The sequence below is a fragment of the Podarcis muralis genome, chromosome 1 (assembly GCF_964188315.1).
Source record: "Podarcis muralis chromosome 1, rPodMur119.hap1.1, whole genome shotgun sequence".
Taxonomy (NCBI): domain Eukaryota; kingdom Metazoa; phylum Chordata; class Lepidosauria; order Squamata; family Lacertidae; genus Podarcis; species Podarcis muralis.
Window position 1 is genome coordinate 69,160,697 of NC_135655.1, and position 17,749 is coordinate 69,178,445.

The 17,749-nt window shown below is 40.5% G+C and overlaps 1 protein-coding gene across 32 annotated transcripts in view; it reads left to right on the top strand.

The window, feature by feature from the left end:
- The window catches only part of STK33 (serine/threonine kinase 33), a 57,877-nt gene that overhangs the window by 18,120 nt on the left and 22,008 nt on the right, over nucleotides 1-17,749 (top strand). For 9 of the 32 annotated variants that reach the window (XM_028732004.2, XM_028732008.2, XM_028732073.2 and 6 more), the window contains exons 3-10: nucleotides 802-889; nucleotides 3,150-3,200; nucleotides 3,667-3,981; nucleotides 7,876-7,998; nucleotides 9,398-9,511; nucleotides 10,745-10,849; nucleotides 11,630-11,768; nucleotides 15,590-15,678. In XM_028732004.2, the coding sequence (XP_028587837.2) occupies nucleotides 3,159-3,200; nucleotides 3,667-3,981; nucleotides 7,876-7,998; nucleotides 9,398-9,511; nucleotides 10,745-10,849; nucleotides 11,630-11,768; nucleotides 15,590-15,678 (927 nt within the window). In that variant the 5' untranslated portion in view covers nucleotides 802-889; nucleotides 3,150-3,158. Of the gene's footprint in view, nucleotides 1-619; nucleotides 708-801; nucleotides 890-3,149; nucleotides 3,201-3,666; nucleotides 3,982-7,594; nucleotides 7,614-7,875; nucleotides 7,999-9,397; nucleotides 9,512-10,744; nucleotides 10,850-11,629; nucleotides 11,769-15,589; nucleotides 15,679-17,749 lie in introns of those variants that run through there. The other 23 variants (XM_028732108.2, XM_028732114.2, XM_028732087.2 and 20 more) reach the window with 10 other exon arrangements.

Below are 17,749 nucleotides of genomic sequence, written 5' to 3' on the forward strand. Positions count from 1 at the left end.
GCTGTGCAGGAGCTTAAATGAAAGAGTATTAACAGTATGTTTTATTGACTTTGCTTTTCCATTAATTTTTCACTTTATAAATGGAGCTATTAAGTTCTTACTTCGCTATAGAACGTTTCAGTTTGTCAGGATTTTGTAGGTGGTATGAAACAAACTAATTCCATAAACACAACGATTTCACCCCCTCTCTACCCCCTTCATGGCCCCTAAATCTGTTCTGTGGTTTTTTCCTACCCTCTAGATCAAATTTGAGGAGGATATGGGGTTCTCATGCGCAGGGAGTTTTGGTGTGTAAGTGGGATTTTTTTATGTAGAAGGAAAAATCTCGTTGGATATTGCCCTGTAAATTGTCTTCTGAAAAGCCTTCCCCCAGCTCTCCAGAACAGATTTGTGCCAGTGTGTAGGAACTACAGGGAACAGCGGGATTCAGCAGCCTCTAACTCAGTGGCTCTCACTGCCCCAGAAGATCAAGCACCTATTGTTCATATTCATTGCAAACCTTGAAAGTATTTGATAGGGAAAACAGACTTAAGATCTTGCAAATCACTTTCTGGTTTTCTCACTTGCCCCAAATATGCTTCCAGAGATGCTTCCCCCCTTTATGGCTTCTCTTTCCAAGGTACCTCCAGAATTTCAGTACCTTCCCTGTCCCTCCGGAGTCTGCATCATCCTGATCCCAATCCGAACCTCCAAATTCCACCCACAAGGTAAACTCTTTGCAGGGAACATGGCTAAGGTTGTGCAAATTTATACAAGTTCATGTTTTGCTATTCAAAAAAATCTTTTGGTTTCTTCTTACAGAGTCTGTATTGCCATGGTGCAAAATTTGATTTTATTGGGAAGAAAACTTCACAGTGACCTTCAGCAGAGTAACTAGAATAATAACTCAGTGAGTTGATACACTTTGGCAGTACAAAAATTAAAATAAAATAGTAGCAGGGAAGCATTTACCTCATGTATATTTGCTTTGAGATGCAACTAGGCATATATAATGTGGTTAAGCAAATGTAACCTATTTCCATTTAGACAATTTTGACAGTGATTGATTTTGATCTATAATGGCATGGCTGAAATATTGATAAACTTGAGTTAGCACCTTCAAATATTTGAATGCGACACATCACAAAGTACATAGGTGAGATGGCAGACCCAGTTGTGCTTATTGCTTGTGAATGTACTCTTAGAAACATAGAAGGATAATCATAGAATCATAGAATTGTAGAGTTGGAAGTAATAAAAGTTTTGTGTTTGTTAAGCAGAGATGAAATGTTTGGATACAGTTACATAGTATTGTTTTGTTTTTTGTTTAATTATCTAGCTATTGGTTTTAGACTTTAATAACATGGCAAAATTGCACATGAGCTTCCTATAGCATTCTGGTCAAAATGTAAAGGGTCCGTTTCACCTGTAAGGACTTTACACACCTTTTGCTTTGATTATTACAAGCTTTGGTCTGTCCAGAAGGGATTATAATTATTTATCCTGCATTTGTTTAGATAACGTCTGTTCTTCTTTGATATTTTAGGAATGCTTTAAAAGGTACTCTGGCTCTCTGCATAAAAAGAGATTAGGAAGCTAGCTATAAATTTGATATGCTTGGCTAACACAAAAAGCGTACAAGAGATTCTTTAGGTTAATTATTCTTCAGTATCCATGTGGTGGGTAAATCACACTTGCACTTTGCATGGTTGACCATTAAGCTCATTGATATTGCTGCTATATGTCAGGGATGGCTGACTTCTGCGTTGTTGGGGACCATGCCATTCTCCTAATCACCTGGTGGTAGGAAGTGTCTATTAACTAGCAACTGACTTTCTCATGAGTAGTCAAGCTCCATAATAAAGTAGGTGCAGTGCAATACTTAGGCTATCACAATTATAGAACCCATGTGCTCAAGGTTTAGCCAGGACATTACCTACAAAATCCAAAAGAGAGAGTATGTGTGGAGTCACTGTTTCTTGGGAATCTATTTTCATTTTCCTTACAGCTGAAACTGTAGACCAGCCTTTCATGACACCATGCTTAGAATTTGGTTGGGCTGTAGAGGGTGCTGTAAAATGATTTGGTCCCGGGCTTGCCAGTTGGTCTTTCCTGTCATATATTTAACGTCAAAAATTTAAACCCTTTTCTTATAGTCTCATAGCAAACATTGGAACAAGCACAGCTCATTAATTTTTAGAGATGTGCAAAACCAAGACCCATGTTAGACCCACTGCCAACATGTGAGATGCTGGGCCCACCTGATTCCTGGCATGCCCATGGCAGTAGCCAACAGGGCTGAGGGGGCAGCTTTGATTGGAGCTCTGGACTGCATGCTCACCATTCTGCCATATTAATTATGCTGCCCTGGCATGGAATCCAGAGCTCCAAGTGGCAATGGAGACTGCAGGGGGCAGCTCGGCAATGACACAGATCAGAGCTATCCTGATTATGTTTGTATTGGCTTCAGCCTACACATTTCACAGTTGAAGTGGCATAAGATGGCTGTGCCACCACCATCGTAGATAGGTTGGCAGGTAGCAATCTCGGAGGTGGAGTAGACATATCTCAGAAGTTGTTGGATCTGGGGGAATATACCCAGTGAGGAATATAAAGAACATTAGAGAGCAAAGGCTCTTCTTTTAAGGATCAAGCAATAAGATAGGATCCAAAGGCTTATCTAGTCCAACATCCTGCCAAATACCTGAAGCCCTGTCACTTCATTCAAGCTAGCCGAATACACATTTACCTCTCTAGCATAATAGGTTTTGTTTTATGTTTTCAATTTTTATTCTACAGCTGAGAATATAAACAGGGAAGAATTCAGTGTTGTGCTTTTACAAATGTTCTGTCTGCACAAGCACCGAACAACCCCGCCTCTCTCCTCTATGAATGTTTCTGGGGGTTTTCCCATTCCCACTGAGCCAATTTGGGGTGCAGGTGCAGGAGGCAAGACAGAAGGGAAAACCTTGTTATGCTAGGGGAAGTCCAGTTAGTTGAATCCAGCCCAGAATGATAAAGTAACTAATAACAAACAACAAAACATTCTAGCATGCTGTTTCTGTATGGTTGTTTTTTTTTGGGGGGGTGTCTTTTAGTTTATGAATAGTAGGCAGATTGAACTTAGTCTGTAGATTTCAGTGGTTTCTTTCTATCCATTCTTACTCCAGCTCCCTTCCATGACAGTGCTACCTATTTCAACATGGTCCTCACTTTCTGAGGTAAGATTTTAGGTTGTACATAATATTCCTTCTAATATTACAACATAAAAAATGTAGCATTATATATTCCCCTTTTGTAAGCTGAAATCATCAAGATACATAATTTCCCCTGCTTAAAAAAGGTAAAGGACCCCTGACAGTTAAGTCCAGTTGTGAACGACTCTGGGGTTGTTGCGCTCATCTCGCTTTACTGGCCGAGGGAGCCGACGTTTGCCTGCAGGCAGTTTTTCCGGGTCATGTGGTCAGCATGACTAAGCCGCTTCTGGCGAAACCAGAGCAGCGCATAGAAACGCCGTTTAAAAATGTGTGTATGTGTGTGTGTACACACACACACGTGTGTATAGAGAGATCGAGAGAGATCAGAGGTCTGTATTACAGTACTGTCATTGCTTGAAGCCATTGCTAGTCATAAAACATTTTAATACCTCCAGTCCACTAACTGTGACCTTCCAATTCATTTTCTCAGCTTTTTGTTTTGCTTCCTTCAACAGTGGACACTGAGGTGCCAATCTTTGTGCTACTGTTTAATTTGCACAGCAGGATCTACACGACCAAACAGATGGCTGATCTCAGTCAGGAAAATACAACTGCAAAATGTACAGAGTGTTGCACATCATTTGAACCAAGCAATGTTGTGCTTTTTTGCCCCCGTTGCAATAATGGCACCATGAGCCCTGAACAAGCTGTAGTAGAGAACTCAGATTCACCAGCTACTTCAGTGAGTGAATGTTCGGATCCCGAAGACACCTTGTCAAAGAAACAAACATCTTATTTAGCAAATGTAAGGATAATAACTTCAAAGATTTTATTTTCTCCCTGTTCCACCATCCTTCCACCACCCCAGTGTATGTTCAGATAACTTTCCCTTTTGTGAAATGCCTTTGTGAAATCTGGCCAGTGATAGTAACGTCAGGCAAAATAGGAAAATGACAGGATTCAAACCTATAAAGCACTCCCCTCCAGGAAAGCTGCTTACCCACTCAGCCACAGAAACAGGCAGAAGACGTGGAGCATTTGCCACCCTCCAGGTGACCATGTACAATTCCAACCATATGTGGCAGGACCAAATAGGACACATAAGAAACTCTAGCCCTATGAAACAGTAGAAGTCTTGCCTGGAGAAAGTCCTAGGCTTATACTCAGACAGGGATAGGAAGCTTAAGCTTGTGCAGACACACCTGACAAAGTGCTGACCAAGCCAGTTGGGTGCTGGATGGGCAAATTACTTGTTTCTTAATGGACCTCTGCTCCATCTTCCTGTGCTGTTTTTCTTGGCCGGCTAGCTCTGCTAAGTTATTGATCGTATATGCCTTGTTCCTCCCCCTCCCCCCACCAGTTGATGGACTCCTTTACAGTGGCAGCAGTACCTGTTTCACTTGTGGGTTCAGAGAGGCTGCCCGCTTTGAATGGAGGGCTCACTGAACTTAAATCCCAGTAGTAGAAAAAGCATTGGCACCCCTCCCAGTTAAGACTCTCATCCTTAAGTGAGATTGAACTAGGATGGGAGAAGAGATCCCTATCCGCTAACTCCCAGTAACAAAGAAATGGCAGCTGTATGAAATCTTTTTATTGAACGGCATGACATATGGAATAGCATCTGAAGCAAAGGCAGGTGGGATTGCCAGCCTTTTGTCCCAGCGGGGCTTCGTTGCCATTGAAAACTGCATAACAACAGGCAGAAGAGTTGCAGGTGTTACGCTCACCGTGGCTTCTTCTACATGTTGGATATGCCTTTACCTGTTTAAGCAGCTGCCTGCCTGTCATCTTGCAAAGGTGCAGGAGCCTGTCTGGTAGCTCCACAGAGAAAAACCTACAAGTGTTCTGGTGACTGCTAAGGATGAGTGAGCTGTCCAGAACTTGCCTTAGACCAGCGGTCCTCAACTTGTGGGTCCCCAGATGTTGTTGGACTACAACGCTTATCATCCCTGAGCTCTGGGCTTGCTAGCTAGGGGTGATGGGAATTGTAGTTCAACAACATCTGGGGACCCACAGGTTGAGAAAGGCTGCCTTAAACTGACTTATTCTTTGATCCCTCCCACACCCTGCTCAGGCCAATTTGAGGGCGTCAGAAAAAGCACCCACTATTCCCAGAAGCCCTTTCTGCCGGTCCCTCACCTCTGAAACGCAAGCTCCCTAACCTTTGTCTTTTAAAACCTAATAGGCATGGTACTTTGATCAGTGACAGCAGAGAGATGAAACAAGTCCCCCTTGCAACAACTGGGGTGACATCATGAGATCAGTTTCAGCTGATGTTGAGAATGTACAAATGTTGAATCATTTGATTTTCTTTGAAATAATAGCTCAGATTTAATCTCACAATCTTCAAAAGTAACAATAATTGTGTGGAGAAATTAAGCAGAAGTGGTGATTGACCTAAATTTCTATTATTCCCCTGATTCTTTTTATAGAAAATATGTACAAAGGACATTTTCTTTTGTTTTCAGTCCAGTGCTGTGTACTGCATTTATTTGAGAACACAAGTATTTGAAACTTGTAGAGCACAAATCTTTAAAAGCTTTTGTTGCAAAAAAAAATCCCCTGAAATAAATATACATTCAAAACAAATGGGATGGGAAAGCACTTAAGATTGAAACTCCAGAGGATTACCCATAATTTGGTCAATTAACACAAATTGGCCTCCTTAAAGTAGTGCTCTTAAAAAGCGGGATGAAAACTTTGAACAATCTCAGATAAACTTTGTTTGAACATACCATGAGTGATTTACATCTGATATAAAAAGATAATATAGTAACCTATGATTATACTCTTTATGTCATATAGTATAATCAAAAAGAATTACTTCATTTTACTATTGGAAACTGAGTTTTACATCTCGGATGGTCAGTAGAATGCATAGGATGTTTTGAAAAGCAGGACCATTAACTTTAAAATTGCCATATATGAAATCCATTATTGTTATAGATTTCTTTACTTTTTTAGTGTAAGATGGATATTATATTAGCACAAATAATTTTAGCATCATTTTATTCTCTTAGTTATACATTTACTTGTCTTTTTCCCAACATCAGCTACTTCATTAATTTAGTATCTAATTGATTAACTTAATGCAAGCACTTAATGCAGTGTCATTTTTTGTTAGCGTATCCCAGTTGGCTGATTCACACAAAAAGAATAATCTTTTACTCTGCTTGATAAAAAAAAAAAAAAGTATTAGGCATTAGGAATTTTTTAAAACCCTAGTAATTCTAGATTCTTTATTCAGGCTGTCTAACACCAGTAGCATTTACAGTTGTAAATACAAATACTTTTCCACTAATGTTTATTTAGTGGAATTCCTTATATATATTGTCCAGTATCAGTTTAAAAAGGATTTTTTAAAAGCAGCCATTAGGCTCTTCTGCTTGGTTGGCTTATATAGGTGCAGCGTGAATCAGATTGCCCTATTTTATTTTAACACGGTCCCTTCCAACTCTACAATTCTATGTTTCTATTAGAATATGAATATATGAACCTGCTTTATGAAAAAAAGTTTTATTGTGCATTGACTTTGCTATTTCTGGTTTGAGGGTGCCATACTGCTATATAAATATTTTGGAATAAAAAAACAAAAATTGAATTGGATCATTAGTTCATCTAGCTCAGTACTGTCTCTTTACTGTGATTGGCAGTAGCTTCTCCAGGACTCAGATTGAGTTTCTTCCCAGTCTTGAGACTTGTATTGAATATGGGGTCTTGGATTGACTATAAGTACATAGAACATAGGAAACTGACTTTTAACAAGCCAGACCTTCAGTCCATCTAGCTCAATATTCTTGACACTGGTTAGCAATGCCTCTCTGGGTTTCAGGCAGGGATCCTTCCCAGCCCTGCCTAAAAATACCAGGGATGGAACCCGGAACCTTTGACATGAAAAGCGTACACTCCACCACTGAGCCATGGACCTTCCCCTGCGAAGCATGTGCATCACCCTTAGGGAATGAATCCTTTTGGGACCATAGCTGGTGTGTTATCAGCTATCAATGCAGGATGGTGCTGTTCAGGGTGGCTTTTGCTCTTTCAGCTGGTGGTACATGGGGGTAACTGCTCACCTGCTGCCTAGACATACTAGTCCTCTTGTAGAAAACAAGGAAATAGAGAGGCTTCTTGGGAGACATGCTGCAGAATCTGGATTCCGTGAGTGAGACTTGCTTTTCAGCAAGCATTTCCAAGAACTGAAGTTGAACATAAAAAAGCAATGCAAGCTTCAATTACGTTGGAACTCCTTGTTGAAATAGATCAAATGCATCAGAAAGGAAAAAGGAATACATATTTTTATATAAGGTGTCTTTAGACTCTCTTTCCTTCCACTTATTCATACTCCGACACAGGGTTAGCCAATGTGGTGACTTCCAAGTGTTACTGGACTTCAGTTCCCACTATCCATTACAATTGGCCATACTGGATGGGGCTGAGGTGAGTTGAAGTTCAACAACAGCTACTACATTGGCTGCCTCCTGCTCCATCATACATTTTGATTGTTTTGCGATCTGTTGTTTTGAAATCCAATAAGTTCACCTTTTCTAGGTCTCGTCCCACTTCATATATTTTCTCGTTTTCTTGTAATAACTTACATATAACGTACTGCATGTGCCGGAAGGTACATAAAATAGCATATAGCCTTTTAAAACAATGGTTTGTATTTTAATTTCATGCTTCTCTTTTTATGTCCCTAAAGATGCCAAAGTCAGAACTAACAGACTCTCAGAGGAAAATGCTCATTACCACCCCAGGCATTCGTGGCAGTAATACAGATTTCAAAGTTCCTCACACGCGAATAGAAGATGGAGCAGCAATTCAGGTTCGTAGCTGTGCATTCCTCCAGACTTTTGGTACAATTTTTAATTAGAAGATGGCAAAAATAGCTGTGTAAATAGCTGCGTTGGTCCATGGGTGGGAGAGTGGTAATGCCTGTATAAGGACCATCCTGACTGACATAATATCATAGAATCACAGAACTGCAGGTTGGGATCCAAAGGGTCATCAAGTCCAACCCTCTGTAATGCAGCGATCCCAATGTCAAAAGCAAGCTTTCAAGTTTCTCAACACTCTTCATCAGGCTGGATGTCAGAGACTGGGCAGAGGAGGAATGGTGGAGACCGCCTCCCCAGCCAGACCCTTCCAGAGAAGGAGGAGACAGTTCAGAATTACAACAGAGGTTTGAGGGAGGTCACAGCTCAGAGGCAGATGAGGGGAAAAGCTGGGAAATAATGCGACAGGAGGAGGAGGAAGAGGAACCACCAGGGGAGAGATAGCTGGCGGACTCAGTGTCTTTAGGAAGCATTCCAGATCTCCCCTCTCCCAGAACCCAGCGGGCATTGAAAGTAGGAGAGCAGAGAGCTCAGAGGCACAGCTCAGCCACCATAGTGATGACCCATAATGGCCTCGTGTGCAACTTTTCCAGTTCTACAATATTCTTTGCAATCGGTGGTGGCCAAAACTGTGCGCTGTAACCCATGTGCAGCCACACCATATATTTGTATAAAGTATTATGATATGGGCAGGTTAGTTTTTTTATTTCCTAATGATCCCCTGGCATGCAAATTAGGCTGATATTTTCATTGTCCTATCCACCACACCCCCAATATCCCTTTCCTGATCAGTCACCATCAGCATGTATGTAAAGTTAGGATTCTTTCGCCCCACGGTATAAAATGGAAGACCCGTATATTTTCCCGAAAGCATCCTAGAACATTTGTTTTGTGAGTGCCTTCTTTTTCAAGTGCAAAGCACACTCCATTGCTGTCAGCCCACTGCCCCCGTCATCACAATCTGGTTTTTTGATGTCCTGCAAAACTCAGTTTTCCTCAGTAATAAGGATTTGAATATTTAGTGAAATTCATCAGTCTTGAGGATGTTTTTCTCATATATTTGACTATTGACATAACTTAGGGGCCCATCCACACTTTCACTTTACCTGTGCCTAGAAAGCACAGGTGAACCTGTGTCTAGAAAGTCTGAGCGATTTTGCCCTTGTCCCACAGATTTCCCTGAGAAAACCTGCTCTTTACCAATGAATCACAGCAAATGTCAATCCGCAGAAAGCCCAGCTGGCGTTTGGTCCAATTCAGCAGTAAAGATTGGGTTTCCCTAGGGGAAAGTGGTGGGGCAAGACCAAGTCTGGATGAGTCCTTACTGAGTGTTCCTCTGTAACATTCGACTTGTTAATTTTATTCTTCTTCTTATTATTATTACTGCAGCAAATTTATTCATTTGGAAGGAAATTAGGACAAGGCAGCTTTGGTGTGGTGATTGAAGTAACAGACAAAGAAACAGGCATGAAGTGGGCAATCAAGAAAGTGAACCGGGAAAAGGTAGGCTTTAATTGTATTGGAGAATAAGTTTTTATTTTTCAGACAATGATAATATTATTTATTACAAATTAATCACCACAATACATTTATGTACCCCAAATTCACATTGCAAATGGTGAATATGTTGATTTTCATGCTGTCATCAGTTTTCTTCAACTTTCATTTCTCAGAAAGCATGAGACATAATACCGTGAACAACTCTGAGACCTATGGATAAAGGGTGATATACAAATATTATAATAATAATAATAATAATAATAATAATAATAATAATGCTACCATTTTCAAACAAATGGTTCAAATGAAATAAGTGGTTTCGAACTGCCTAGTATGTTCTGAATATTTTAATTCCAGGAATCGTATTTGGATAAATAATTGCAGAATCAAGTTTGTAATTATTGAGTTACGTAGTGCATGATCCTATCCTGCACCGGTTCATCACCCAACCACAGAGGGAATGCTATCGGGCACAAGAGACTCCTGTTTCTACCCTCCTCTTTCCTTCTTGGTGAGAAGGCTGTGGCATATCACTAGGCCATTAGGGGAATGGAAGGCTTGCACATTCCTTCCATATCTCAATTCAGCCTCCTGTCTCTACTTGTTGGCATTTCAAGCCTGAGCAGAGGGTCAAGGCTGCATGGGGATATTTATTTATCTATGTATTTGGAGCACTTTTAGCCCACACCTCAACATACAGTTCCAGGGTGAGCTAAGTCCAATTAAAAACAAAATAACACTAGTTCTAATGTATTTAAAAGAGCAGGTAAAAACCTACATATCCATTAAAATACCATACATAAAAAGGCCTGTGAGTCGGTGGGATTTTATTGAATACATTAAAAAAAAGAAAAATTATATTGTTCTCTTCCACAAGTCTCAAAAAAATTAGGACAAGTAACATCTAATTGGAGTAATATAGAGCCTTTTATTCTTGGTACTCCTTGTGCCTCTGATGGTTTCAGATGGTTTATAGGCTTATTTTTCTGTGTATCTTGCAACTCATGTGTGCCATACCTCTTGCTCTCTCGTCACTTACCTGTCTGTATCTTATTGCAAATATTGGGATAGTTTTATCATTCCTCTTATGAATGTAACAACCATGCCTACCTTGGCTTGGTTTAGTTTTTTATGTGTTTGTCTCATGAAGTTCTGGTAGGGGTGTTTGACAGGACTAAGGCTATGGAACCTGACTTTGAAGCTGCCGCAAGAAATGTGTTTCTCTCACTCTTAAAGGCAGGGAGTTCTGCAGTAAAACTACTTGAAAGGGAAGTGAGCATCCTAAAAACAGTAAACCATGAGCATATAATACATCTTGAACAGGTGTTTGAGACTCCCAAGGTAAGACATTATCAATAGAAATCCTATAATGCAGTTAACCCAAAGGTGCAAACCATGTGTGATGATGACAGATGGTTGTGTTAGAATTGTGTTGCCGTTCAGTTCCTATAAAGTGGAAATGGGGCTTTATAGAGGGGGAGAGGGTGCTGAAGCTCCCAAGCCACCCAGTGGTGCTCTGATATAGTCCCACTAGGAGTAAAAGACCTTTAAAGAAGCTGTTTATCAGGGAAGTGAGCGGTGCAAAGGGTCCTTAGTGCCTGCCTCCCACTTCCACATTTTGCACCTTGAATGACTCTTCTTTGAAAAGCACTTATAACCAATATCACTTTATATCTTCAGTTTTTGAATGTTGTAACATTTAAGAATACAGTTGTACCTTGGGTCCCAAACGCCTTGCAAGTCAAACGTTTTGGCTCCTGAACGCCGTAAACCTGGAAGTGAGTGTTCCAGTTTGCAAATGTTCTTTGGAAGCCAAACGTCCGACATGGCTTCCATGGCTTCTGATTGGCTGCAGGAGCTTTCAGCAGCCAATCAGAAGGCACGCCTTGGTTTCTGAATGTTTTGGAAGTCGAATGGACTTCTGGAACAGATTCCATTCGTCCTCCGAGGTACCACTGTACCACTGTAGTTGGTTGTTCAAAAATATGAAGAATATTAATTCTTCAATCTTTGTAAAACAAAAATGTTTTTTCTATTTTTAACTAAATATTTGAGGCATTTAGAAATTTCATATTATACACATACACACACACATTTATATTGTTTATTTCTTAATGTTAGCGTGTGTACCTTGTATTGGAGCTATGTGAGGATGGAGAACTTAGAGAGATTCTACAAAGAAAAGGTCAATTTACAGAGAATGAGACACGGCACATCATTCAGAGTCTTGCCTCAGCAATAGCATATCTTCACAAAAGAGGTAATGTGATGATTATTACGTTCTTATAGATTATTATATCTCATCATCACAATTTTGTATCTCTTACTTGTTTCATAGTATAATTGTGGCCCTATCAACTGAAAAGCAACATTCTTTTAACACACACATTTTTGGTTGCTCATTTACTAGTTAAAATGCCATTACTTTCTCCTATTTTTTTCTAATTATTTTTCTTCGTTCATTACAGCAGTAACTTTTTTCAGGAAATAAGTGCAGAATGCAGCTGCTAGAATGTTGTCTTCGGCGAGGCATTATGAACATATAGGATATATAGATGTCTAAAATACTTACTTTTTATGTAGCTATGATATGTTGTTTGGGTTGAGAGCTGCAACATTTGACAAAGTGCAATATGCAAAGGATAGTAATGTTCTGATTTGTGCATTAGTCCAAGAGGGGGGAGGAAGAGAGGGGAACCTGTCCTGTTGTATATCGGGGTGTGGAGAGAGTCTCCTCCTTTAAATTCCCGGGGGTTTACCTTAGTGAGATTTTCTCTTGGAAAATCAACATAACTCACGTGGTCAGAAAGGCCCAACAGAGACTCCATTTCCTCAGGGTCTTGCGAAAGAATAATGTTAAACAACAACTGATGAACTCCTTTTACTGGTCCACAATAGAAAGGGTCCTTTCATATTGTATCACAGTGTGGTATGCTGGCCTGACAGCCATGGACAGAAAGTCTCTACAGAGGGTGTTGAATACAGCACATGATATCATGGGCTGTCCCTTGAATCCGCTAGATGACATCACAAGGGATCGTTGCCTTAGGAGAGCGAGAAAAATTATCAGGGATGACTCACACCCTGGCCATCACCTCTTTAATCTTCTACCCCCGGGCAGGAGATATAGAAGTATAATCAGCCCTACCAACAGGCTGAAAAATAGCTTCTATCTGTGGGCTGTTAGGCTATTGACCGGAAAATAACATAGCGAAATTGACTTGCGAAGTGGTGTGTTGTTCGATGAGAGATTGAGTATTGGGGGGGGGGGAGGCTTGTTTAATTTCATTGTACATAGGTTGTACAATGACAATAAAGGTATTATTATTATTGGGGCACTTTGTGTAAAAATCATAATGAGAGAATTATCCTTCAAAGCTAAATTTCTCATTTGTGCTGCTCTGGATTTTTCTGTGACATTTAATGATTGCATTATTTGTATGTTTGTCTTCTATACTTTGTTTTTAACTTCCATTCTAAATCACCTAGAGAAGTATCTCATGGGGTGATTAAAGAATAGAAAACAAACAAACAAACACAAAGAATTCATTGGATCTGAGCTATAATTTTCAACAAACATTTTAGTTCATCTTAGGCAAGAGCTTTCAAGGGACGCGGGTGGCACTGTGGGTTAAAGCCTCAGCGCCTAGGACTTGCCGATCAAAAGGTCGGCGGTTCGAATCCCCGCGGCGGGGTGCGCTCCCATTGTTCGGTCCCAGCGCCTGCCAACCTAGCAGTTCGAAAGCACCTTCGGGTGCAAGTAGATAAATAGGGACCGCTTACCAGCGGGAAGGTAAACGGCGTTCCGTGTGCTGCGCTGGCTTGCCAGATGCAGCTTGTCATGCTGGCCACGTGACCCGGAAGTGTCTGCGGACAGCGCTGGCTCCCGGCCTATAGAGTGAGATGAGCGCACAACCCTAGAGTCTGGCAAGACTGGCCCGTACGGGCAGGGGTACCTTTACCTTTACCTTTCTAGGCAAGAGCTTAATATTTTATACAATGCATGACAAAGTTAATTTAAAAAGTAGAGTTCAGTGTATCCCTCATTCTCTCTCTTTTTTTTTAAAAAAATAATTTTTATTGTTATTATATATTAATTAACATAAACTCAACAAATACCATACAATACATTCCATACATTACATACAATACATACCCTACATACCTACATGTCCAACATTACACCACACGTGTTAGGCTTCCAACTCTTCTCTTTATGCTTTGTTACCAATCTTAACTCTGTACGCATATCACATTGAATCTTCTACTTTTTTCTTTTTGTTATTCTAAACATCTTTTACTATACCTTCCCTCTATTTACAAGATTTAATCTGTATCTGCCAGGAGACTTGCATTGTCCATATAATTTTTGAGATATTCTTTGAAAATTGACCATTCTTTATTGCCTTTTTGAATAGTGTTTCCTCTTATTCTCCCTGTTAATTTTGCAAAATGTAAGGATTCAGAAATTTTTGCCAACCGGTCAAATTTGGTGGGGATAATATTACTTTTCCCATTTTTGGCTATCAGAATTCTTGCCGTGGTGGTGGCATACATAAATAAGAGCCTATACATTTTATTGATTTCCATAGACATGATACCGAGCAGGTCTAGGGGCAGACCACCTTAATGGGACCTCCATCTTAGGAGGAAATGTCGCTGAAGGGTTTGCTAGGTGAGAGAGATTGAATCCTACGCAGAACAGTGACCCTCCCTGCCTCTGTTTATCTGGAGTTGATGCTGAACTGAATACGCCCTGCTCACCCACCTATGTTTCAGTAATACCTGCCAGCAAGGCTTTTTTTCAGCCGGAACTCAACTGAACTGAACAGCAGCAACACCTGGCTGGAGACATAGTTGCAAATAGGCCAGGATTCTGAGCCCTGGAGAAAGAGCCCGTAGTGGGAACAGCTTGTAAACTGCTGCCCTTTCTTCTCCTTACCTGATGAAGAGTGAGCAAGTGGACAGAGGTGATAGCTCATGCACCCTCTGGGCAGTGCCGCAGAGCCCAATCCTTTCCAACATACTGCTCTGAGAGATATAGATATATTAGCATGTGATTACTAGTGGCTGCTTGCTCTTCTCACAAACCCCACCCCATGCACCCTTGCCATTCCTCATTCCCTGATGGGGCCTTCAACTGCCACTCCATCGCCCTTACACTGAGGTCCAGCTTTGAGGGCCTTTTGGCGGTTCCCACCCTGCGAGAAGTGAGGTTACGGGAACCAGGCAGAGGGCCTTCTTGGCAATGGCGCCCACTCTGTGGAACACCCTCCCGTCAAACTTCAAGGAAATAAACAACTATCTGACTTTTAGAAGACATCTGAAGGCAGCCCTGTTTAGGGAAGTTTTTAATGTTTGAAGTTTTATTGTGTTTTTAATATCCTGTTGGAAGCCGCCCATAGTGGCTGGGGAGGCCCTGCCAGATGGGTGGGGTATAAATAATAATTTTGTTGTTGCTGTTGTTACCCCCTCCCCTTGCACACTCTTCAAACCCCATGCCCCCCTCCCCTTACAGCTCACCTAACCCACCCTACCCTCGCCTGAGTATTGTTCAGCCATCGTGCCGCAGTTGGCCAGCCAGCTAAACTGCGGCATTGCATTGTTTTTTTCTTACAAAAATATAATACGAAATACACGTATTGATTATGGATAATAACTGAGAGCACAACTGTGAATGGGAAATGGGACAAAATGAGAAAGAGTTGTTCATCTTTACTTCTGGTGAACCTTATGCTTTGTCCTTCTGAGCACAGGAAGCTAGCTGGATGATTTCCTTTGATATGCTAATTTTACAAATGGGTACTTTTAAAGTGCATCAGATGACAAATCATATTATTCAAAATTATGATTTCCCCTTTATTAGAAGAACGGATCTAAGTTTGATCCAGTTTTGGAATGTACAGACCAGACTTTTTCTATAAAAGAAAGCGGTGTCTGCAACGTGCACTAATGTAGGATAAAATGCACTAAAAGTGTAGCTCATAAATTACTCAATCAAAAGGGTTTAAAACATTTATGTCAGAATATTTTCAATGCAATTGATAAATAACACTTACTTTTTGTTCTCCATCTTGACAGATATTGTTCACAGAGATCTGAAATTGGAAAACATTTTAGTTAAAAGCAGTGACATTGATGAAGAAAATGAAATGAAATTAAATATAAAGGTAAGCCCAGAAATTGCAACACTTTACTTTAAGCAGTACTTTTGCCTGTGGTTTTTTTAAAACCCAGGAATCAGAAGTCAAGTTTCCAAGTAAATGCCTATTAGTAGCTTTTGAACTGAAACATAATGGTGTAATCAAGCCAAAAATAAAAGGTCTGAGATAAGAACAATTGACAAGAATGTAGGAGTCAAGTGCCATTGAAGAAAGTTCTTGTTGAGCGAAGAGTAGTATAGTTATAGGCCATTTAAAAAGAAATGTTTTTAGAAGTGTACTGTGTTATTCTTATACCTTTTTGGATATAGTTCCAAGCCATTAGCAAGAGTGAGCTGGGGAGCTGTAATTAGTATGAATTATGCATACTGCCAATTTATTTTAAACATTTTAGTAATTTTGAAAAACATATGATGCTTTACATATCAGCTACTTTCTATTTTGTAGACTTTGGATATTATAAGTATTTACTACCTGAACGCATTAAACGTATCAAGAACTTACACTCATTTATTTGTGTGGAAATAATTGGAACTTGATGGTTGCTAAATTATATATTACTTTATCCTTACTTAAAATTTTTATTGCTGTTATAAAATGGCTGTGAGGATTGTATAAAAAGTGCATGCTGACACATAGAACCGAAGCACAGAGGTTCAACCTGCAGTAACTAAAGCAGCACACTATGATAAATTGTATTTTACTTAGAGTGTTCTGTGTGAATCTGAACTTTTCTTTGCACAAGTTCACAAGAACATTCCACCAGGTATTTCTCTTCATGTCTTTGCTTCTGAACATACTTTTGCTTGTAGCTGCATGGAGAAATGCACAATAATTCTCGAGCTGGGGGTTGTTTGTGCTGTGCACTGGAAGGGAGAGGAAGAGCGAGGACAGTCATGTTTCCCCTGGCTCTGCAGACTGGGCTGTGACAGCTTGCTGATGTGACTTTGCAGCCTTGTTACCTCCCCTGTGTTGGTGTCAATGTGGTACATTCAAGCTTCTGTTTGTTTGTTTTTCCTGGGAAGACTAAAGAGAAAACGCGTTTGTTTTGGCTGCTTTGGGACTATGCTCTGTGACCTTCCTACCCTATGCCTTGTTTTCTTCACCATCCTTGTAGTTTCCCCCAATTTTGAATGTTGCCCATAAGTGCCATATTGCTGTCACAACTGACATTTTGCTTTGGGCTTTGAAATGTGGTCTTTGGGCTCAGTGAGCATTGGTATCCCACAAAGACTATTGTGTATGTGTGTGAGGGTATCCTTAAGAGGCCCTGAGGCTTTCAACACCCTAGACCAGCGTACTGGAATAGGGTCTGTCCCACCCACAGGGAAATGGCCAAGGCATGGCTACCCACCTGCATTTGGGTCTCTGTCTACTACCAATATCCCTTCCAAACTTAGTAGATTAGGCCAGCAGAAACTGAATCCCAGCAGTTGGGCTCGGCAGGAAAAGTCCTATATTCTGGCATACTTATTTGTTTACTTACTTACATTTCTATTCCACCTTTCAAGGCTCCATGCATGTGGTCTCTCATCAAGGCCCTAACCAGACCCCAAACTGCTTAGCTTCAGTGAGGTGGTAGCCTCACGGATATTTATGCCATATAATTTAACTGATACAATTTCTCTTTTTTATTCACTCATTTCTATTGTGTTTGGTCCCTTATTTTTCTTCTTCCCAGTCCTACCATGGATATGGTTTTCTGCTCTAGCATTATACAGATAGTGGTAGCAGTTACTCTAGAAGCTGCCAGTCACAGGAGTAGCTGCTGAATATATCTTTGAGCCACTAGTTTACCTTTTAGGGCAGCATTTTGGGGTAGTGTATAGAATGTTGTACTTGGATCAGGGACATCTGAGTTTGAACCCCAGCTGAGCCATAAGTGACTGACCAGGTGACTTTTGGTCAGTCAATCCATTGCAGGCAAACCTATATTTTAGGGTTGTTGTGAGGATAAAATAGGAAAAAACCTCACATATCCTGACCCCCTTGGAAGAAAATAATATTACTATATTTCTGCTTGTGATCTCTCACGAACAACTGCAAATAAGTGCAAGGAAGCAGCTGGTGGACTGGTCCT